The 24,657-nt window shown below is 43.4% G+C and overlaps 2 protein-coding genes across 19 annotated transcripts in view; one reads left to right on the top strand and one right to left on the bottom strand.

Moving 5' to 3' along the window:
* The window catches only part of LOC110490288 (pleckstrin homology domain-containing family A member 5), a 178,283-nt gene that overhangs the window by 27,393 nt on the left and 126,233 nt on the right, over positions 1–24,657 (bottom strand). For all 17 annotated transcript variants that reach the window (XR_016486767.1, XR_016486768.1, XR_016486766.1 and 14 more), the window contains 4 exons: positions 22,119–22,191; positions 20,332–20,432; positions 17,419–17,534; positions 15,040–16,137 (listed from right to left, as the gene is read on the bottom strand). Coding sequence is in view for 13 of the 17 variants with exons in the window: in XM_090200406.1 (XP_090056532.1) it covers positions 15,040–16,137; positions 17,419–17,534; positions 20,332–20,432; positions 22,119–22,191 (1,388 nt within the window). In the remaining 4 variants the exon portion in view is untranslated. The remainder of the gene's footprint in view (positions 1–15,039; positions 16,138–17,418; positions 17,535–20,331; positions 20,433–22,118; positions 22,192–24,657) is intronic.
* The window catches only part of LOC110490848 (paired mesoderm homeobox protein 2A-like), a 310,954-nt gene that overhangs the window by 377 nt on the left and 285,920 nt on the right, over positions 1–24,657 (top strand). Inside the window, exon 2 of one of the 2 annotated variants that reach the window (XR_016486769.1) lies at positions 131–244. The exons of the other annotated variant lie outside the window; for it this stretch is intronic. The gene's annotated coding sequence lies outside the window, so the exon portion shown is untranslated. Of the gene's footprint in view, positions 1–130; positions 245–24,657 lie in introns of those variants that run through there. 2 annotated transcript variants of the gene reach the window in all.

Here is a 24,657-nt window from a genome sequence, read left to right on the forward strand (position 1 = left end):
AAATAGTTAACGTTGTGTTATGCTAATGAGCTTGCTGATAGATTTACACAATCCTGGATACAGGGGTTTTTTCATAGCTAAACGTGACGCAGAAAACGGAGCGATTTGTCCTAAACAAATAATCTTTCAGGAAAAACTGAACATTTGCTATCTGAGAGTCTCCTCATTGAAAACATCTGAAGTTCTTCAAAGGTAAATGATTTTTTTGAATGCTTTTCTGTTTTTTTGTGTAAATGTTGCCAGCTGAATGCTAATGCTAAATGCTACGTTAGCCATCAATACTGTTACACAAATGCTTGTTTTGCAATGGTTGAGAAGCATATTTTGAAAATCTGAGATGACAGTGTTGTTAACAAAAGGCTAAGCTTGAGAGCTAGCATATTTATTTCATTTCATTTGCGATTTTCATGAATAGTTAACGTTGCGTTATGGTAATGAGCTTGAGTCTGTATTCACGATCCCGGATCCGGGATGGGGAGATCAGAAAGGTTAAACAAAATCTCTTTCTCTGAAAAATTGTATTAGTATAAAATAAGATAATTTCCCAGTTTTGTGAGCATACAATATAGCTCAATAATTTATACAGTCATTATTGCTAATCTTAATCCTTTGAACTCTCTTCTTGAAAAACATATTGTTGATAAAGTAAGCATTCCTATAACTCAAATAACAACTCCCAATATTTTTTTTTTTACAACTTTATGTCTTTAATGCCATAATAGAATGGTAATTTGCATAGCATTTTTAATCATCTAAACAATATTTCTCAAATTAATTTAGGTTTGCTTGAATGGCTTTTTATATGTAGGTTAAGCATTGTTAAATGAGGACTGATGCTATGGTAATTCCGTCAGTCCAAACATGAAAATTCAATTACATTGAAATGAATGCGTTTTCAGGTGGTTTACAGTGCCTTGCGAAAGTATTCGGCTCCCTTGAACTTTGCGACCTTTTGCCACATTTCAGGCTTCAAACATAAAGATATAAAACTGATTTTTTTGTGAAGAATCAACAACAAGTGGGACACAATCATGAAGTGGAACGACATTTATTGGATATTTCAAACTTTTCTAACAAATCAAAAACTGAAAAATTGGGCGTGCAAAATTATTCAGCCCCCTTAAGTTAATACTTTGTAGCGCCACCTTTTGCTGCGATTACAGCTGTAAGTCGCTTGGGGTATGTCTCTATCAGTTTTGCACATTGAGAGACTGAAATTTTTTCCCATTCCTCCTTGCAAAACAGCTCGAGCTCAGTGAGGTTGGATGGAGAGCATTTGTGAACAGCAGTTTTCAGTTCTTTCCACAGATTCTCGATTGGATTCAGGTCTGGACTTTGACTTGGCCATTCTAACACCTGGATATGATCAGAGATGCAACCCCCAGGCAAATTTTAACCATCTTCCCTGTCCCTGCTGAAGAAAAGCAGGCCCAAACCATGATGCTGCCACCACCATGTTTGACAGTGGGGATGGTGTGTTCAGCTGTGTTGCTTTTACGCCAAACATAACGTTTTGCATTGTTGCCAAAAAGTTCAATTTTGGTTTCATCTGACCAGAGCACCTTCTTCCACATGTTTGGTGTGTCTCCCAGGTGGCTTGTGGCAAACTTTAAACAACACTTTTTATGGATATCTTTAAGAAATGGCTTTCTTCTTGCCACTCTTCCACAAAGGCCAGATTTGTGCAATATACGACTGATTGTTGTCCTATGGACAGAGTCTCCCACCTCAGCTGTAGATCTCTGCAGTTCATCCAGAGTGATCATGGGCCTCTTGGCTGCATCTCTGATCAGTCTTCTCCTTGTATGATCTGAACGTTTAGAGGGACGGCCAGGTCTTGGTAGATTTGCAGTGGTCTGATACTCCTTCCATTTCAATATTATCGCTTGCACAGTGCTCCTTGGGATGTTTAAAGCTTGGGAAATCTTTTTGTATCCAAATCCGGCTTTAAACTTCTTCACAACAGTATCTCGGACCTGCCTGCTGTGTTCCTTGTTCTTCATGATGCTCTCTGCGCTTTTAACGGACCTCTGAGACTATCACAGTGCAGGTGCATTTATACGGAGACTTGATTACACACAGGTGGATTGTATTTATCATCATTGGTCATTTAGGTCAACATTGGATCATTCAGAGATCCTCACTGAACTTCTGGAGAGAGTTTGCTGCACTGAAAGTAAAGGGGCTGAATAATTTTGCACGCCCAATTTTTCAGTTTTTGATTTGTTAAAAAAGTTTGAAATATCCAATAAATGTCGTTCCACTTCATGATTGTGTCCCACTTGTTGTTGATTCTTCACAAAAAAATACAGTTTTATGTCTTTATGTTTGAAGCCTGAAATGTGGCAAAAGGTCGCAAAGTTCAAGGGGGCCGAATACTTTCGCAAGGCACTGTATAGTGTACAATGTCCCTCAAAATGGTTTTTGTGAAGAATCAACAACAAGTGGGACACAATCATGAAGTGGAACGACATTTATTGGATATTTCAAACTTTTCTAACAAATCAAAAACTGAAAAATTGGGCGTGCAAAATTATTCAGCCCCCTTAAGTTAATACTTTGTAGCGCCACCTTTTGCTGCGATTACAGCTGTAAGTCGCTTGGGGTATGTCTCTATCAGTTTTGCACATTGAGAGACTGAAATTTTTTCCCATTCCTCCTTGCAAAACAGCTCGAGCTCAGTGAGGTTGGATGGAGAGCATTTGTGAACAGCAGTTTTCAGTTCTTTCCACAGATTCTCGATTGGATTCAGGTCTGGACTTTGACTTGGCCATTCTAACACCTGGATATGTTTATTTTTGAACCATTCCATTGTAGATTTTGCTTTATGTTTTGGATCATTGTCTTGTTGGAAGACAAATCTCCGTCCCAGTTTCAGGTCTTTTGCAGACTCCATCAGGTTTTCTTCCAGAATGGTCCTGTATTTGGCTCCATCCATCTTCCCATCAATTTTAACCATCTTCCCTGTCCCTGCTGAAGAAAAGCAGGCCCAAACCATGATGCTGCCACCACCATGTTTGACAGTGGGGATGGTGTGTTCAGCTGTGTTGCTTTTACGCCAAACATAACGTTTTGCATTGTTGCCAAAAAGTTCAATTTTGGTTTCATCTGACCAGAGCACCTTCTTCCACATGTTTGGTGTGTCTCCCAGGTGGCTTGTGGCAAACTTTAAACAACACTTTTTATGGATATCTTTAAGAAATGGCTTTCTTCTTGCCACTCTTCCACAAAGGCCAGATTTGTGCAATATACGACTGATTGTTGTCCTATGGACAGAGTCTCCCACCTCAGCTGTAGATCTCTGCAGTTCATCCAGAGTGATCATGGGCCTCTTGGCTGCATCTCTGATCAGTCTTCTCCTTGTATGATCTGAACGTTTAGAGGGACGGCCAGGTCTTGGTAGATTTGCAGTGGTCTGATACTCCTTCCATTTCAATATTATCGCTTGCACAGTGCTCCTTGGGATGTTTAAAGCTTGGGAAATCTTTTTGTATCCAAATCCGGCTTTAAACTTCTTCACAACAGTATCTCGGACCTGCCTGCTGTGTTCCTTGTTCTTCATGATGCTCTCTGCGCTTTTAACGGACCTCTGAGACTATCACAGTGCAGGTGCATTTATACGGAGACTTGATTACACACAGGTGGATTGTATTTATCATCATTGGTCATTTAGGTCAACATTGGATCATTCAGAGATCCTCACTGAACTTCTGGAGAGAGTTTGCTGCACTGAAAGTAAAGGGGCTGAATAATTTTGCACGCCCAATTTTTCAGTTTTTGATTTGTTAAAAAAGTTTGAAATATCCAATAAATGTCGTTCCACTTCATGATTGTGTCCCACTTGTTGTTGATTCTTCACAAAAAAATACAGTTTTATGTCTTTATGTTTGAAGCCTGAAATGTGGCAAAAGGTCGCAAAGTTCAAGGGGGCCGAATACTTTCGCAAGGCACTGTATAGTGTACAATGTCCCTCAAAATGGTTCTTACATTTCAAATGATCCAGGTTCTTCCACCATGTTTTCCACATATTCAGACTACATTTTGAGAAAATTAAGTGCAGTTTTCAATTACTATTATATAGATAATTGTATAGGCAACCTTAAGTCTGAATATTGATTAATTGACCCCATGGGTCATGAAATGTGGTTTAACACCAATTTATGCTGCCTAATATAATGAGTTGACAACAATTTAATTATATTTTTCACCAAGTATTTTGAATTTAAAAAAATATTAATCCATCATACATTTTACTGACATATCAACTGCTTGGTTGAGCACATTTAAAAATTCTTGCCTTTTACATTTTAACTATTTATTTTCATATTCCTACTCTTCAATGTCTAACAGGAATGGTGCAACTGAATTCCTGTCTTTTATCCCATATCTTTGGTGACTGATTGAGTTCTCTTACAGTCCTCTCGGTAGGCAAAGTGCCAAAACACTAAACTGCAACAACCCAAAAGGATACAAATTATGTACATTTTTGCAAGAGGGAGTTGACCAATCAATAGGTATGTGCAGCTTTCCAGAAGGACAACCATCTCTGCAGCACTCCACCAAAATCAGACCTTTATGGTAGAGTGGCCAGATGGAAGCCCCTCAGTAAATTCAATTACCGCCCGCTTGGAGTTTGCCAAAAGGCACCTAAAGGACTCTCGAACCATGAGAAACAAGATTCTCTGGTCTGATGAAACCAAGATTGAACTCTTTGGCCTGAATGCCAAGCGTCATGTCTGTAGGAAACTACGGTGAAGCATGGTGGTGGCAGCATCATGCTGTGGGGATGTTTTTCAGCAGCAGCGACTGGGAGACTAGTCAGGATCGAGGCAAAGATGAACAGAGCAAAGTACAGAAAGATCCTTGATGAGAACCTGCTCCAGAGCGCTCAGGACGTCAGACTGGGGTGAAGGTTCACCTTCCAACAGGACGATGACCCTAGCACATGGCCAAGACCACAGAGGAGTGGCTTTGACAAGTTTCTGATTGTCCTTGAGTGGCCCAGCCAGAGCCTGGACTTGAACCCGATCTAACATCTCCGGAGAGACCTGAAAATAGCTGTGCAGCAACGCTCCCCATCCAACCTGACAGAGCTTGAGAGTATCTGCAGAGAAGCATGGGAGAAACTACCCAAATACAGGTGTGCCAAGCTTGTAGCTTCAAACCCAAGAAGACCCAAGGCTGTAATCGCTGCCAAAGGTTCTTCAACAAAGTGTTGAGTAAATGGTCTGAATACTTATGTAAATGTGATATTTCAGTTTCTTATTTTTAACACATTTGCTTTGTCATTATGGGGTATTGTGTGTATTGTGTGTAGGTTGATGAGGGAAACAACATTTCGTCAATTTTAGAATAAGGCTGTAACGTAACAAAATGTGGAAAAAGTCAAGGGGTCTGAATACTTTCCGAATGCACTTGTAGATACATGGACTGACACGATGCAGAAATGATGCCTTTAGTTTGAACCTTTCATTTCTGATTAGAGAACGAATCGATGTGATTCGATATTGTTTTCCTGCACTAACATTTGCTGCATAAATATTTTCCATTCCAAATTAAAACCTGCTGTTGATGGAGCTCATGAGCTGGGCCTCTGCTGGATCTGTATGAGCTGACGTATGTGTGTGTGTGTGTGTGTGTGTGTGTGTGTGTGTGTGTGTGTGTGTGTGTGTGCGCGTGTGTGGACGTGTTTAACGTCCACAATACAGTAGCATCAGTTTCTCTTCTCCTTTCTTTACGGCCATGAACTGCACCTCGCAAAAGTGATTGCTGTCCTCATTATGAAATTATCAACTTTACCCTGTATATCTAAAAATGACAATATACACTGATTGTTTAAAAAACTATTGCCGATAGAGAACCTGAACAATCAAAATAAAATCTGTTGTAACCCCCATTCAGCAGGTACAGCCAGATGAGAGTTGTGTTTCCGGTTTACTTTCACACAATTTCAAACAGCAAATAAATAACAATAAACTAGCAAATTACATAGGTTGTCACTCAACTAATAAAGCTTAAGATCACACAAGCCATTTTAGCATTTGCAAGCTGAAGGTGGCGCACAGATGTGCAAGGTCAGGAACAGGCTGCCTACCTCTCGTTGGTCAGCGCGCGAAGCTGGGCACCGTGCTCAGTTTGACTAGGCTACTGATTTTGCCTGGGGGTTGTTCGGCTTGCAAATGACTTGTAGATCAATGACAGTCAACACAGTTACATGTGGCTCCACACTGTTGTCACCAAATATTAGGTATTTTCGGAAGGCAGAAATAATGTAATATGAGCATCAATAAATTGTTAACCGGCGATTCTTAGCATTTCAGTCGATTTTTGGACCAAAATGTACATTTAGCAGACACTCTTATCCAAAGTGACTTACAGGACCAATTAGGGTTAAGTGACCTACTCAAGGGCACATCGACTGATTTTTCAACTAGTCGGCTCAGGGAATCGAACCAGCGATCTTTCGGTTACTTTAGCTTTACCTTTCCTTTATATACCTGGGAGACACAATTAATGGCTGGGTCATTAACATATCACAGACACACTCAGGTCTTTATCAGGAGAAGAGAGCCATGGAGAGGTCATGACCTCATTACAGTAAGAGGTGATTGACTACTAGTGTTAATATGAGTCAGTGACACAAAGACACCAACAGCCTTTATGAAGTCTCAAAATCATGTCCAGAAACTAGCCTGTATATGATAAATAAAAGCATATCCCCTTGAGGATGAGACAGAGCATCTGACAGTATTGTAAGCCTACAACAACTGCATGGTAAGAGTCCATTTGGCATTACAACAGTAAGCTAAAAGGGACAGGGGACATTAAAAGAACAGGGGGCTCAATTGAACCAGTCCATTGTTTGTGCTGTTTAGCATCAGTTCCTCTGAGTCCTTCCTCTTTTCAGAGGCTTAATTGCCGTAAACAAATGCAGTTTAATGGATGGTAGAGAGGGAAAATGGAAAGTAGGGCGCTGGCCCTAATCTGTATTCTCGCTGGCTCTGAGACTAGGCTATAGCAGAGGCTGCAGGCTGAATGTCTGGGCTCCTAATATGGGCTTAGTACAGTAAATTCACAGCCAGAGAGTAGGGACAGAGAGCTCAGTGGTAAAGAAGACATAACCTCAAACACAGCCAATAGCCAATGTCATACAAGCACAGGGGAATAAAGTATGCATTTATAACTTATGTTCTACAAACACAGGCACATACGGTCTTCTGTAGAGCCCAGTGAGCTATTGCAACAGGGCTCCCGAGTGGCGCAGCGGTCTAAGGCACTGCATCTCAGTGCGAGAGGCGTCACTACAGTCCCTGGTTCGAATCTAGGCTGTATCACATCTGGCCGGGATTGGGAGTCCTATAGGGTGGTGCACAATTGGCCCAGCGTCGTCCGGGTTTTGGCCTGGGGTAGGCCGTCATTTTAAATAAGAATTTGTTCCTTATCTGACTTGCCTAGTTAAATAAAGGATAAATAATAACATAGCCAATACCTTTACTGGACAGCTATCTTTAAATACATAATATGCATATGGATTTAATTGATCTATATTTCACAGTACAACAGTTCTAATATCTCACCTTGCTGCCCACAGTTCAAATAGAAGCTTGGGACCAGAGCGTTTGCTTTGCACTGCTATGTACACACTATCTCCGTCAAAGGGAATTGGAAACGTGAGAACACCAGATTGTTGGAATAACACAGAGAGGGAATCAGTGTTTACACGTACCAAATGGCACCCTATTCCCTATGTAGAGCACTACTTTTAACCAGATCCCTATTGGTCCTGGTCAAAAGGAGGGCACTACATAGGGAATAGGGTGCCATTTGAGACGCTGCCCAAACACATGTCATCAGGAAGTTTCCCTCCTATTCCCTGGGCTGTTATAGAGGACTGATGATGATGCAGTAGGAGCATTGAGCGGTGCTCTACTGGTAACAGGGGCACAGGTCCATAACTTATTCATCTAAAGGAATGGGAGGAGGAGAGTAAAGAGACAGGGAGAAAACATTCCCTCGCTCCTGTTCTCAAACAAGCCCAGCAAAATGAGTGCATGATCCCTGACGACATACAGTGGTGACATGAAAAGCTTTTAGCTCTCGCGGCCAAGGATGCCAGAGTACTGTGCAGACAGTGAAAGAGAGAGAGAGAGAGACAGTGAAAGAGAAAGAGAGAGGGGTATGGTCAAGATAAAGAGGTCTGGGAGATATAGCCACGGGAGAAGAGGAAGCGGTTGTTTTTTTTACGTCTCTGTCTCTGTCCGCCCGGTGCTGTTAGAGACACCCTAACCTCTAAATGGCTGGCTGACTCACTGACAGAGTGCACTGCAGACACACAGAGGTGTTTTTTACTTGTTAGATATTACTGCATACACTGAACTAGATGCACAAGCATTTCGCTACACTCGCATTAACATCTGCTAATCATGTGTATGTGAACAATAAAATTTGATTTCTGTTATTTTACCAGGTAAGTTGACTGATAACACATTCTCATTTACAGCAACGACCTGGGGAATAGTTACAGGGGAGAGGAGGGGGATGAATGAGCCAATTGTAAACTGGGGATTATTAGGTGACCGTGATGGTTTGAGGGACAGATTGGGAATTTAGCCAGGACACTGGGGTTAACACCCCTACTCTTACGATAAGTGCCTTGAGATCTTTAATGACCTCAAAGAGTCAGGATACCCGTTTAACGTCCAATCCGAAAGATGGCACCCTACACAGGGCAGTGTCAGGGAACTGGGATATTTTTTTTAGACCAGACGAAAGAGTGCATCCTACTGGCCCTCCAACACCACTTCCAGCAGCATCAGGTCTCCCATCCAGGGACTGACCAGGAACAACCCTGCTTAGCTTCAGAAGCAAGCCAGCAGTGGTATGCAGGGTGGTATGCTGCTGGCTATTTGAGGTGGTTTTTGCTTTGACAATGAGTTTGCACTATCTGAGAGAACAGTAACAGATTTCAGAGAGGCATGGGTACATACTAGAGGTCGACCGATTAATCGGAATGGCCGATTTCAAGTTTTCATAACAATCGGTAATCGGGAATTTTTGGACACGGATTGTGGACGTTTTTTTTTTTTACCTTGATTTAACTAGGCAAGTCAGTTAAGAACGGCCTAGAAACGGTTGGTTAACTGCCTTGTTCAGGGGCAGAACGACAGATTTTTATCCTGACCAGCTCTGGGATTCGATCTTGCAACCTTCCGGTTACTAGTCCAACGCTCTAACCACCTGCCTTACATTGCACTCAACGAGGAGCCAGAAGCAAGAAGCCAAGGTAAGTTGCTAGCTAGCATTAAACTTATGTAAAACAATCAATCTTAACATAATCACTAGTTAACTACATGGTTGATGATATTACTAGTTTATCTAGCGTGTCCTGCGTTGCATATAATCGATGCAGTGCCTGTTAATTTCTCATCGAATCACAGCCTACTTCGCCAAACGGGTGATAATTTAACAAGCGCATTCGCGAAAAAAGCACTGTCATTGCACCAATGTGTACCTAACCATAAACATCAATGCCTTTCTTTAAAATCAATACACAAGTATATATTTTTAAACCTGCATATTTAGATAATATTGCCTGCCAACATGAATTTCTTTTAACTAGGGAAATTGTGTCACTTCTCTTGCGTTCCGTGCAAGCAGTCAGGGTATATGCAGCAGTTTGGGCCACCTGGCTCGTTGCGAACTATGCGAAGACCATTTATTCCTAACAAAGACCGTAATTAATTTGCCAGAATTGTACATAATTATGATATAACATTGAAGGTTGTACAATGTAACAGCAATATTTAGACTTAGGGATGCCATCCGTTAGATAAAATACGGACGGTTCCGTAGTTTCCGGATTCGACCATATTAATGACCAAAGGCTCGTATTTTTGTGTGTTATTGTGTTATAATTAAGTGTATGACTTGATATTTGATAGAGCAGTCTGACTGAGCCGTGGTAGGCAGCAGCAGGCTCATAAGCATTCATTCAAACAGCACTGTTGCGCGTTTGCCAGCAGCTCTTCGCTGTGCTTCAAGCATTGAGCTGTTTATGACTTCAAGCCTATCAACTCCCGAGAAGGCAAAAAAAAGGCCATGGTGGCGAAGTAAATACAATATAGCAAGTAAAACACTGGAATGGTAGATTTGCAGTGGAAGAATGTGCAAAGTAGAGATAGAAATAATGGGGTGCAAAGGAGCAAAATAAATAAATAAATACGGTAGGGGGAGAGGTAGTTGTTTGCGCTAAATTATAGATGGGCTATGTGCAGGTGCAGTAATCTGTGAGCTGCTCTGACAGCTGGTGCTTAAAGCTAGTGAGGGAGATAAGTGTTTCCAGTTTTAGATGTGTGTAGTTCGTTCCAGTCATTGGCAGCAGAGAACTGGAAGGAGAGGCGGCCAAAGGAAGATTTGGTTTTGGGGGTGACCAGAGAGATATACCTGCTGGAGCGCGTGCTACAGGTGGGTGCTGCTATGGTGACCAGCGAGCTGAGATAAGGGGGGACTTTACCTAGCAGGGTCTTGTAGATGACCTGGAGCCAGTGGGTTTGGCGACGAGTATGAAGCGAGGGCCAGCCAACGAGAGCGCACAGGTCGCAGTTGTGGGTAGTATATGGGGCTTTGGTGACAAAACAGATGACACTGTGATAGACTGCATCCAATTTATTGAGTAGGGTATTGGAGGCTATTTTGTAAATGGCATCACCGAAGTCGAGGATCGGTAGTCAGTTTTACAAGGGTATGTTTGGCAGCATGAGTGAAGGATGCTTTGTTGCGAAATAGGAAGCCAATTCTAGATTTAACTTTGGATTGGAGATGTTTGATGTGAGTCTGGAAGGAGAGTTTACAGTCTAACCAAACACCTAGGTATTTGTATATATATATTCTAAGTCAGAACCGTCCAGAGTGGTGATGTTGGACGGGCGGGCAGGTGCGGGCAGCGATCGGTTGAAGAGCATGCATTTAGTTTTACTTGTATTTAAGAGCGATTGGAGGCCATGGAAGGAGAGTTGTATGGCATTGAAGCTCGTCTGAAGGGTTGTTAACAGTGTCCAAAGAAGGGCCAGAAGTATACAGAATGGTGTCGTCTGCGTAGAGGTGGATCAGAGACTCACCAGCAGCAAGAGCGACAACATTGATGTATACAAGAATTGAACCCTGTAGCACCCCTATATAGACTGCCAGAGGCCCGGACAACAGGCCCTCCGATTTAACACACTGAACTCTATCAGAGAAGTAGTTGGTGAACCAGGCGAGGCAATCATTTGAGAAACCAAGGCTATCGAGTCTGTCGATGAGGATGTGGTGATTGACAGAGTCGAAAGCCTTGGCCAGGTCAATGAATACGGCTGCACAGTATTTTTTCTTATCGATTGCGGTTAAGATATCGTTTAGGACCTTGAGCGTGGCTGAGGTTCACCCATGACCAGCTCTGAAACCAGATTGCATAGCAGAGAAGGTATGGTGGGATTCTAAATGGTCAGTTATCTGTTTGTTGACTTGGCTTTCGAAGACCTTAGAAAGGCAGGGTAGGATAGATATAGGTCTGTAGCTGTTTGGGTCAAGAGTGTCCCCCCCTTTGAAGAAGGGGATGACCGTAGCTGCTTTCCAATCTTTGGGAATCTCAGGCGACACGAAAGAGGGGTTGAACAGGCTAGTAATAGGGGTTGCAACAATTTCGGCAGATCATTTTAGAAAGAAAGGGTCCAGATTGTCTAGCCCGGCTGATTTGTGGGGGTCCAGATTTTGCAGCTCTTTCAGAACATCAGCTGACTGGATTTGGGAGAAGGAGAAATGGGGAAGGCTTGGGCGAGTTGTTTTGGGTGGTGCAGTGCTGTTGACCGGGGTAGGAGTAGCCAGGTGGAAAGCATGGCCAGCCGTAGAAAAATGCTTATTGAAATTCTCAATTACAGTGGATTTATCGGTGGTGACAGTGTTTCCTATCCTGAGTGCAGTGGGCAGCTGGGAGGAGGTGTTCTTATTCTTCATGGACTTTGCAGTGTCCCGGAACTTTTTTGAGTTTGTGTTGCAGGAAGCAAATTTCTGCTTGAAAAAGCTAGCCTTAGTTCTAACTGCCTGTGTATATTGGTTTCTAGCTTCCCTGAAAAGTTGCATATCACGGGGGCTGTTCGATGCTAATGCAGAATGCCATAGGATGTTTTTGTGTTGGTTAAGGGCTGTCAGGTCTGGAGAGAACCAAGGGCTATATCTGTTCCTGGTTCTAAATTTCTTGAATGGGGCATGCTTGTTTAAGATAGTGAGGAAGGCATAAAAAAAAAATCAGGCATCCTCTACTGACGGGATGAGATCAATATCCTTCCAGGATACCCCGGCCAGGTCGATTATAAAGGCCTGCTCGCTGAAGTGTTTCAGGGAGCGTTTGACAGTGATGAGTGGAGGTCGTTTGACCGCTGACCCATTAAGGTTGCAGGCAATGAGGCAGTGATCGCTGAGATCTTGGTTGAAAACAGCAGAGGTGTATTTAGAGGGCAAGTTGGTTAGGATGATATCTATGAGGGTGCCTGTGTTTACGGCTTTGGGGTGGGACCTAGTAGGTTCATTGATAATTTGTGTGAGATTGAGGGCACCAACCTTAGATTGTAGGATGGCTGGGGTGTTAAGCATGTTCCAGTCGCCTAGCAGCACGAGCTCTGAAGATAGATGGGGGGCAATCAGTTCACATATGGAGTCCAGAGCACAGCTGGGGGCAGAGGGTGGTCTATAGCAGGCGGCAACGGTGAGACTTGTTTTTAGAGAGGTGGATTTTTAAGAGTAGAAGTTCCAATTGTTTGGGTACAGACCTGGATAGTAGGACAGTATCTTTGAAGTGGATTGCCACACCGTTCTATCTTGTCTGAAAATGTTGTAGTAAGGGATGGAGATTTCAGAATTTTTGGTGGTCTTCCTAAGCCAGGATTCAGACACGGCTAGAACATCTGGGTTGGCAGAGTGTGCTAAAGCAGTGAACTTAGGGAGGAGGCTTCTCATGTTAACATGCATGGCTATTACGGTTACAGAAGTCATCAAAAGAGAGCGCCTGGGGAATAGGAGTGGAGCCAGGCACTGCAGGGCCTGGATTCACCTCTACATCACCAGAGGAACAGAGGAGGAGTAGGATAAGGGCTGGGCTAAAAGCTATGAGAATTGGTCGTCTAGAACGTCCGGAACAGAGAGTAAAAGGAGATTTCTGGGGGCGATAAAATAGCTTCAAGGTATAATGACAATGGTATGGTAGGATGTGAATACAGTGGAGGTAAACCTAGGTATTGAGTGATGATGAGAGAGATATTGTCTCTAGAAACATAATTGAAACCAGGTGATGTCATCGCTTGTGTGGGTGGTGGAACTGAAAGTTTGGATAAGGTATAATGAGCGGAGCTAGAGGCTCTAAAGTGAAATAAGCAAATAAACACTAACCAGAACAGCAGTGGACAAGGCATATTGACATTAAGGAGAGGCATGCTTAGTCGAGTGTTCATAAGGGTCCAGTGAGTAGTGAGGTTGGTTGGGGTCACGGCGATTCAGACAGCTAGCCGGGCCAGCGGTAGAAAGTTAGCATAGGATAGAGGTCTGTTTTTAGCCACCTCGTGTGTTTCCGTCGGTAGATTAGTGGGGTTCCGTGAGGTAGAGGGGATCAATCCAATTGGCAAAATAGATATAGTTTTGTGACCCAAGAAAGAAATTGTCTGATAGACCTATTCAGACAGCAGCCGATAAGACAGCTAACGATTAGCGGGCCCCAGATGGGCGTTCAGGTAACGTCGCGACGGAGGGGTCAGTTGGATTACTCCCTCGGGCAGATAACGTAGTCCAGTTGTGAAGGCCCGGTGGAGCTCCGCATCGGCAGTAAAACGGGTCCGGATAGGTGATTTTAGCCCAGGAGTAGCTGATGGAACTCTTCAGCTGGCTAGCTCCGGAATAATAGATTTTTGCTCCGGGATTGACGTAAGCCAATAGTCGCATGGATAGCAGCTAGCTAGCTGCGAGATCTAGGTGTAAATGTCCAGAGCTTGCGGTTGAAATCCGGGGATATGGAGAGAAAAATAGGTCCGGTATGTTCTGGTCTGAGTCGCGTTGTACAAAACTGGTGATAGCTTTTCGAGCTGAAGGATAGCTGATGACCACAAACCGTGGTTAGCTGAATACGAACGTTAGCCAGTAAACTGGCTAGCTTCTGGCTAGCTTCTGGTTAGCTTTTATTGTGTATTTCAGATTTGAGGTAAATAATACTTTCCTTTTTTTAAATTGGTGAGGCGGGTTGCAGGAGAGTGTTTTGAAGTTGAGTTTTTGGAAAATAATATATATAAAAGATATGCGAAGAAAGATGTAAATATATATATATATATATATATATATATATATATATATATATATATATATATATATATATATATATATATATATACACACGGGACACGACAAGATGAGGACAAAGGACGTTTGACCGCTATGCCATCTTGGTATGAGCACTTGGTATGAGCAAATACAAATGGTAGAGACAGAAATAGTCCTATAATTCCTATAATAACCTCAACCTAAAGCTTCTTACCTGGGAATATTGAAGACTCATGTTAAAAGGAATCACCAGCTTTCATATGTTCTCATGTTCTGAGCAAGGAACTTAAACGTTCACTTTCTTACATGGCACATATTGCACTTTTACTTTCTTCTCCAACACTTTGTTTTTACATTATTTAAACCAAATTGAACATGTTTCATTATTTATTTGAGGCTAAATTGATTTTATTGATGTATTATATCAAGTTAAAATAAGTGTTCATTCAGTATTGTTGTAATTATAATTATTACAAATAAATAAATTAAATCATCCGATTAATCGGTATCGGCTTTTTTTGGTCCTCCAATAATTGGTATCGTTATTGAAAAATCATAATCGGTCCACCTCTAGTACGTACAGACCGATAAAGAAACAGACAGAGATACAGACAGACAGAAACACAATCAACCCCAACACACACCACCCCAAAACACGCGGGCGCGCAGGCAGACAGACAGAAAGACACACCACCCCCATACCTCCTAGTATCGTCATCCTCTTGTGTCCTCTGGGTTCTAACCCAGTTCTCCAGCTGCCTCATGGAGTTGGTTCTGGTCAGACTCTTCTCTGGCTCCTGGGCCTGCTGGTTCTGGGTCTGGTTCTGAGGCGGGTCATGGGACTTCCCTGCTCCTCTGCCCAGGGTACCTACCACCTCCCCTGGGCTGTGGTCCCCAGCCCGCTCTCCAGAGCCGTTGACCTGATGTGGGGCCATGTGCTGGGAGACCTGTACCTGGCGGGAGGCTGTAACTGCTGCTGCAATGGCTGCTGCCTGGGCTGGTTGGAGTTTGATGCTGTTGATTTTAGTCAGAGGCCTCTCAGCACTGCCATCCCTCTGGAATCCATACTTGTTCCCTTCACGGAGGGTACCATACTTATCCACTTCCCTAAGGGTACCATACTTATCGAGCGTCCCATGCTTCTCTCCATCCCGCAGGGTACCACACTTACTCCCTTCCCGTAGGGTTTTATACTTCTGCCTTTCATCAAGGGTCCCATAACGATCAGACCGATCTTTCTCAGTCATAGACGTGTGTCTTTCTACCCCTCTCTGGAGGTTGTATTTCTGTCCATCTTTCTGGAGGGTGTATCTCTCTCCTTCTTTTTGCAGTGCATATCTCTCTCCATCTTTCTGTACCAAGTACTTCTCCCCGTCTTTCTGAGGTGCGTATTTCTCCATCTGAACATCTTTAGGCACAGAATATCGTTCGCCTCCGTCTTTCTGCAAGGAATACCGCTCCCCGTCTTTTTGCAGGGCGTACCGCTCGCCGTCTTTCTGCAACAGGTACCTCTCTCCGTCTCTCTGCAGCGTGTAGCTCACCCCGTCTTTCTGAAGGGAGTATCTCTCTCCGTCTCTCTGCAGCGTGTAGCGTTCCCGCTCTCTCTGGAGGGTGTGTTTCTCTGGGTCTTTGTGTTTCCTGTCCCCGTCTGTGCGGTCCATGCTGCGGGTAATGGAGGGCTGGCGCGGCTCAAGGTTCCTCTCGTTGTTCTGGATCTCTGGTCGGGTCAGAACCCGGTTGTGGTTCAGGATGTTGTTCACCTCCTGGGGACAGCAGCGGTCCACCTTCAACTTATCCAGTCTGGAAGAGAGAGAGTAGGGGGAGAGAGAGTGATGGACGAGAGAAAAGGAGGGAGAGAACAGGGATTGGAAACAGTAAGAGAAAGAAAAAAAGACAGATGAATGATAAACATATGAAGATAAATATATATCAACAAGTCATTACTAGGCAGGTTCACAGAAAAAACATATTTTCACATTCCAACAATGGACTCCTGCTGTGTGGGTGTCAGGCATTGGGCTCTACTGCTACGTCTCCCCTAACCTGCCTGACTATATGCCTGTCTGCCTCGGGGGACCAGAGAGGAGCAGAGGAAGTGAGTGGTTTTTAAAACATCACTGTCTGCCCTCAGCACTCTGAGGGCACAGTGAGACATGGCTACTTTGACTGAGCAGCCATTCACTGCTGCAATCTTTCAGTCTGTTACAGAAAGGCCATTAACAGGTCTGGTACTCCAGAGGGAAATAGCTCAAGGCTAGCCACAGTCCTTTACCGCCTACTGCGCTCAGGAACAAGTCACAGTGGCAGCCACTTGGGACTGCTAATCTAATGCTCCAGTACATAATGTATTTCTGCCTGGGATTTTTCTAGTATTTCTCAGTGAGGTAAAGGTACAGTAATGGCAGTGTGTCCAATTTCTACTGCCAGACTTTAAGATGAGAGCAGTGCTGAAATACTTGCAGTGTGCAGACATACAAACAAACCTCCAGACGCGGCCTGCATCACTCCACAATGATGAAGCTAGGACTGCTGGTGTGCTGTGCTTCCAGGACAGTGAAGAGTAGGTGTCACTGTCTATCGGAGTCTCTCCAGAGTATATAGCGCTGTATGTCGATAAGCCTTCACGAACAGCTCACAGCTAAAACACTGCAATTACCAACAGCACTTAAAGTATTTTGTTGTATCGAGTGTGAAGTGCAGAAGCAAGAAGAACTGACACTTCGATTTTGTTGCCTCTGATATGCCACACCAACAGAAGAAATAAAGTTTGACTGGAGGCAGTGAGGATGGATACCATTGCTGTGGTGAATAGCCCTAAAACTATAGCTTCTTGTTCCCAGCTATGCATCTTCAACACAACAACTGGTAATTGTCTTCTAAATTGATGTGATTTCTCGCTTCTGCAAGAAATACTGCAGTCTCTCACGGCTGTCCATTTGCTTACAAAACAAATGCAATCACTGTTGGTAGATTGCACGGTTCAGTTGGTAGCTTTCATTGCCATAGGTCAGGCAATCAAGGCTGGCTGGCTGCTATAGGAGTGATTTGGGTTAGTGGGCAGTTCTATCTGGGTTTACCCACCTTCTGATTGGTTCTGTGTGGACCAGGGCTGCGTCCGTCATCACTTTCATCCAGGACTCCATGTCTTTGGCGGTGTCTGTGCAGAAGTAGTATGTCCTCATGTTGGAGTGGGTCGCCTAGCAGGGAGAGAGTGAGGGCGGGAGAGGGAGAGTTTGTAAGACAGAGGAGCGTGAGGAAGGTAAGTAGGTAACCTTGGCAAGACCGCAGGGAGTGTTTACATCACCTTCTTTGGAAGAGGTGTGCACGTGTTCGATCAGACTGTCTGTGCACACACTGAATGTATGTGTGCATCCCTACCACTCCAAGGCTGTGTAGCTAACTTTAATTACCTGCTTAGGCTTAGGACCATAAATATGAGCAACAGGAAAACACTCCAAGCTGAGTGTTACTCTCGTTTCCTGCTGCAGAGGCAGAGACTGACAAGAAGTCAGCGTCCCAATTGGCACCCTATTCCCTATACAGTGGCTTGCGAAAGTAGTCACCTCCCTTGGCATTTTTCCTATTTTGTTGCCTTACAACCTGGAATTAAAATGTATTTTCTGTTTGTATCATTTGATTTACACAACATTTCTACCACTTTGAAAATGCAGAATATGTTTCGTTGTGAAACAAAGAAATAAGACAAAAAAACTGAAAACTTGAGCATGCATAACTATTCATATCCCCAAAGCCAATACTTCGTAGAGCCACCTTTTACAGCTGCAAGTATCTTGGGGTACGTCTCTATAAGCTTGGCACATCTAGCCACTGAGATTTTTTTTCCCATTCTTCAAGGCAAAACTGCTCCAGCTTCTTCAAGTTGGATGGGTTCCGCTGGTGTACAGAGATCTTTAAATCATACCATAGATTCTCAATTGGATTGAGGTCTGGGCTTTGACTAGGCCATTCCAAGACATTTAAATATTCCCCCTTAAAACACTCAAGTGTTGCTTTAGCAGTATGCTTAGGGTCACTGTCCTGCTGGATGATGAACCTCCGTCCTATTCTCAAATCTCTGGAAGACTGAAACAGGTTTCCTTTAAAGAATTTCCTGTTTTTAGCGTCATCCATCATTCCTTCAATTATGACCAGTTTCCCAGCCCCTGCCGATGAAAAACGGGGTGATGCGAGGTGTTGGGTTTGCGCCAGACATAGGGTTTTCCTTGATGGCCAAAAAGCTAAATTTTAGTCTCATCTAACCAGAGTGCCTTCTTCCATATGTTTGGGGAGTCTCCCACATGCTTCTTGGCGAACACCAAACGTGTTTGCTTATTTTTTCCAATAAGCAATGGCTTTTTTCTGGCCACTCTTCCGTAAAGCTCAGCTCTATGGAGTGTACGTCTTAAAGTGGGTCTATGGACAGATACTCTAATCTCCACTGTGGAGCTTTGCAGCTCCTTCAGGGTTATCTTTGGTCTCTTTGTTGCCTCTAGTTAATGCCCTCCTTGCCTGGTCCGTGAGTTTTGGTGGGCGGCCCTCTCTCGGCAGGTTTGTTGTGGTGCCATATTCTTTCCATTTTGTAATAATGGATTTAATGGTGCTCCGTTACAGACCTCTACATGCTTTGTAAGTAGGAAAACCTGCAAAATCGGCAGTGTATCAAATACTTGTTCTCCCCACTGTATACTGAGATCATGTGACAGACCATGTGAAACTTAGATTGCACACAGGTGGACATTATTTAACTAATTATGTGACTTCTGAAGGTAATTGGTTGCACCATATCTTATTTAGGGGCTTCATAGCAAAGGGGGTGAATGCACGCACCACTTTTCCATTAAAATTTATTGAAATTTATTGAAACAAGTTATTTTGAAAATGTTACTTGACTAATTTGGACTATTTTGTGTATGTCCATTACATGAAATCCAAATAAAAACACATTCAAATTACAGGTTGTAATGCAACAAAATAGGAAAAATGCCAAGCGGGATGAATACTTTTGCAAGGCACTGTATAGTACACTACTTTAGATCAGGGCTAGTGTACTATATAGGGAATAGGGTGCCATTTGGGATGCGCCCTAACACACATCAGAGGAGAGGACAGACAGTAGGGGATGTGGGGGAGTAGAGAACGGATGGGTTTGTTACTGTGTTATAGACGGTGTCAATGTGTCGGAGTGAACCGGTGTTGACTGTGATGACTTGTGTGAAACAGTATGTGAGGATAACATGCTAAGAAGGTGGATATATAGCATTCTATCAGTATATACTTTCCTTCATATTCTCTCTCTGCCCATCTTGCTCCAATCACCCTATTGCCCATTGAGACTAGAAAATCTATTGACTTTATCATGGATCTACACACAAAGAGCTCTCCATATACAAACACATTTTCAGAGATTCTCTGAAAGGAAAGACCAAAAGCGCAGAGAAGTGTGTGTGTCACAGTGTTTCATACACTAGAAAGCAGCATCACGCGGGCATCGGAAGCCATTCACTTTCAATGGAAAAAAAGAGAGAGAAGCAGAGTGGGCGATGGACCGTTGAGCGATGCTAGCATGAGGGATCTGAACAGAGCGGGACTAAAGCTGAACTATTCAAATCCTCCACGATATCGCGACGCGAGTGACCAGTTGATGCTCACCATAGCTTCCTACCCCTACGGGATTGTCTGACAATGGCTGTTGATACATAGCACTACAAAAACTCAGTACAAAAGCAATAACTCTGCTGTGGTACACAGCGGGAAGACATGCTTCCGCGTAACCTACCGCTGTCTATACAGATATCCATACATTATACAATCCAGCCCGACGGACAAGGAGTTACGGATTATAGATTTGCCTTCAGTAACAAGTAAACAAGTACCCCCCCCCCTAAACATTTTTCCCAAGTTATTTTTCGGGCTACGCATTGCAACCACCTAGGCCGTCCACTCGCGGAAGCGCAGCGTCCTTTATATGGCTGTGTCTGTGTGTACAGTACTGACCTTGAAGGCGTATTTCCTGCTGACGTGGTCGTCGACAGACAGCATGGAGATGTGGAAGCTGGGCAGCAGGATACTTCCCAGGATGCCCTCCTCCTTCTCATCTGCAGGACAGAGGACGAGAAGAATCGTCATATATGGTTTACAATGTCGATGCAGGCTGTGGAATAGTGCATTATGGTCCATCTGGCGGAGAAAAGTCAGGAGAGATCAGAGGAGGGGAACTATCAGCATTCTAACAGGACAGTGGACACTGGATGTACCGGAAACATAAAAGGTGCCTAAGAAGTTCTGACGCATTATCCTCGGTCTGGGTGTGTTAACCGTCTCAGATAGGACCATTTAGTCTGGAGTTTATCAGAGCATGGCGGGATGTTCACTTTCTTTCTTTACTAAGAACCCCCAAACCACGGGCTTACAGCATGTTACACAGTAGGGTACCCAAACCAGATGGAGCAACAAACCCGTTTCTCCTCGGGCAGCTTTGCCAAACATCTATAATTTCACAGTCAAATTGAATCGTAACAGTGCCACTTGGTAAACAAACACACTAACTGGGGTGTGATAGCATAGCATCAAAGAGAGACAAGTAAACAATGATGGAATCGATCCCTCTTGCTTCTCAGAGTGTTACGTAAAGCTGGCTTGTATAATGCCTACACTGTGTTGTAACACACCATCTGTAGAGTGCAGCATGACTGCAGCAAAACCAACAGAGCCCAAACCCAGCTTCAGGGTTTACTTTAAACAGGCAAGTACAGCAGAATTCCCCGCAGCTCTCCATCCCTGCGTCTGCCCCGCTCTCTCTCTACTGCTGCATTATTAACTGAGAGGAGAGGGAGAGAGATCGAGAAGATGAAATGAGAACGCAGCACCTCCTCCCCCTGAAAGCAGCACCTCTACCCAAATGTACATACTGTATTAGCTCAATGACCTACCTCGTACCCCTGCACATTGACTCGGTACCGGTAGTCCTTCTATATAGCCTTGTTATATTTTTATTTTGTTACTATTTTCTTTTTTATTTAGAAAATATGTGTCTTCTTTTTTTAACTGCACTGTTGGGAATGGGCTTCTAATTAAGCAGTGCACTGTCAAGTCTACAACACCTGTTGTATCCGGCTAATGTGAACAATATTTGATTTGATTTAAAAATGGGGGTTTCACTAGATTCTACAAAGACGAAGCAAGGTGACCTTAACCTTTAAGCAATGTGATGATATGAATAGATTTGATTTGATCATTCTGTGGCGACAGAGATCCTGACCAGAGCAGAACCATCAGTCAAATCAGACATGGTCATTCATATTCCCCCAACAACCTCTTTCCTTCCTGCCTTCAGATAGACACAATTCCTAGTCAAAACCTTACCCCTGAAAACTCATTGACAGACGGAACTTAAGTTCAAATGAAGTGAGTGAAGATGATAAGAGCGCGTGAGAGAGCTAGATGTTGTTATCAGAAAGCATAGCACGTCAACACTCTTTTAAGAACTCTTCTCTCGTCTCTTGGTTTGCCAATATACAGGAAATTCCCCTCTGGGCATGTCATGAAAGAGCTGGCTGATTGCACTCCGGGACCATTTAATTGAACAATTTATGGAAATTAAACTCTCTGAAACCTGGGAGAATTGTGTTATGTCTACGTCTGCAGCAAATACGTTTGCCTTTTACTGCTAGCTATAATGCACCTGGTGGATGTCCTATACTCAAACTTTGACCGTGTGTTGCGTTTTGAGTGTGTGTGTGTGTGTGTGTGTGTGTGTGTGTGTGTGTGTGTGTGTGTCTCACCTCTGTAGTAAAACAGGCACATGTCAGACAGCACAAACCACCTCTTCTTCCATAGCTTCATCCCTGTGCTGTCCTACAGGGTAACAGAAGATGGGAGAATCCAATCAGATACTGAGACAGAGTAAAACGTGTTGTAGAAGCGCTTCCTTGCCCTCTGATAAGCTAGGTGAGCCTTTCGACAATAAATTGCAAATTGCTTCCATCTATTCAAGCATCCGCTATCAGATCTAGTGCATGAAGCGGTGTTCCTCAATACTGGTCCTGGATACCTATAGGCTGCGCTTGTTTTCCATCTAGACCTACCTTGATTTGCTGAATAAGATGCGTAAGTATAGCTAGGCTAGAACCAAATCCTGCACACCCTGCTGTCCCTCCAGCTCGGAGTGGCCAACTCTGTCACGGAGTTCAGGAAGCAACGTACACATTCCCTCTGATCCCAGACGGTTTCATTAACCGCAGCTATCTCCTCCCACTGAAGCTAATTGGCCCCATTTAAATTAATATTTTTAATAACTACCAGACAAGTTTCCCATTTCTGTTTTTATAGCTGTGTGTGCGCGCTTTAGTTGCCTTTAGTCTCTAGATAATAAGCTCCAATCTTTTCTCTAAAACAATAATGGCTTCTCTTCTAACGTTGCCTTTCCTTTTTATTCATAACATAAATAATCTAAAGACTGTTTTGTGTTTTTCTTGTTTTCATTTTCAGCTTCTCTTGATGCATGAGTAGGAGTACAAAGCCTTGCCATCATAAATAAAATATGTCCCCTTTAAGAGAAGACTTTGGTTGTCAGGTTTGAGAAGGAGAAAAGGCAAGTCTTTCGCGAGAGAATCAATGCAGCTTTGAAAGGGTAATTCAGCATGGTAGAGAGGGAAGCATATAGGAGAAAGGTTATTGACAACAGCTCAACTCTGGTTGGAAACTGAGTGATGCTAATGTTGATCGTTGTGAGTGAGTGTGGGTGTGTTTGTGTGCTGTGTGTGAAAGGGGGTCGAGACACATTGACAAATTGACCCACAGCCAAAGCTTGGTGAGGGAGAGGAAATGTTCAAGTTGCATTGTACAGGTTGAAAGATAATGAGAAAAATAGCTGAGCCACCACAAGGTTGGTCGAGCAAGTCTGTAAAGTGACCTGATTAATTGAGACAGAGAGAAAGAGAGAAAGCTACATCCAATCAAGGATGGTTGTCACTTTGCTTGAGGGACCAGGCCACCATATCAGTATTAACTAAAACAAAAGACTCAGGCTATGTAAATGAGAATGACAAAATTATGCATCAACATTTAGACTGAATACAATTGCCAGATAACAAGAGATGAGGCCACTCCCCCCCCCCCCCCCCCCCCCCCCCCAATCCAATCTGATTTCAATCCACTGTCTGGGAATACAGATTCAAAGTGAATGTATCTCTTTCTGAATATGAATGAGGATGTCCCTGGTAAATAGATAGCTGGGCGTCTGTGTGTGAGTCTGATGTTACACATTTAACCTTTACTAGGCAAGTCAGTGAAGGGGTTAGGGTCCCAAAGACCCTCCCCATTATTAATTAAGGGGACCTTAAGATTCATACGTTTTGCTGCAGGCCTTATAATAAGATACAGTTGCTCTGCCACTATACGTTGCACAAGCCATCTATATTAGTCTTTGTGGTTAAGCCCTGGTTGTCGTGAGACTGTGCTTGCAGACTAGGTCTGAGTCAGACCGAAACTAGATAAAGAGAAGTAACCACTGTCTGGTTTTGACATGTTGATATTGTGTGACAGTAGACAATGCTAATGAATTCAGAGAAGCTAGTGTACTAGGTTACCTTATAAGGTAACCTCAGCATATTGCTGCATTCATACATTGACGTTGGTGAGCATACCACCAGGGAGTGATCACATGTATAAAATCTGCTGGGCCCTTAGGTGGGGTGCAGAACTTAGTCTGAAACACAGGTGTTGTGTTTCCGTTGTCAACTTCTGTCTGCAATTGCATTAATAAAGGTTTGATTGATTTACTTAAAGAAGATATTGTCCGATTGCTGATTTCCCCAATAAGCCAATGATTGACAAGGAACAAGGAACCTACCCAGACATCAGTTAAGAACAAATTCTTATTTACAATGACGGCCTACACCGGCCAAACCCGGACGACGCTGGGCCAATTGTGCGCCCCCCCCCCCCCATGGGACTCCCAATCCTGGCCGGTTGTGATAAGCCTGGATAAACCCCTATGACATTGTCAAGTTCCCTTTGAGTGTCTGTGTGTGTGTGTGTGTGTGTGTATACAGTCCCTTCGGAAAGAATTCAGACCCCTTGACTTTTTCCACTTTGTTACATTACAGCCTTATTCTATAATGGGGTAAATAAATAAAAATCCTCATCAATCTACACACAATAACCCACAATGACAAAGCGAAATAAAACAACCGAAATACCTTATTTACACAAGTAGAGACTCTAAATTGAGCTCAGGTAGACCCTGTTTCGATTGATCATCTTGAGCTGTTTCTACAACTTGATTGTCCACCTGTGGTAAATTCAATTTATTGGAAATGA

This window comes from Oncorhynchus mykiss, chromosome 15 (assembly GCF_057628025.1).
Source record: "Oncorhynchus mykiss isolate SJ-2025 chromosome 15, ASM5762802v1, whole genome shotgun sequence".
Lineage (NCBI taxonomy): Eukaryota > Metazoa > Chordata > Actinopteri > Salmoniformes > Salmonidae > Oncorhynchus > Oncorhynchus mykiss.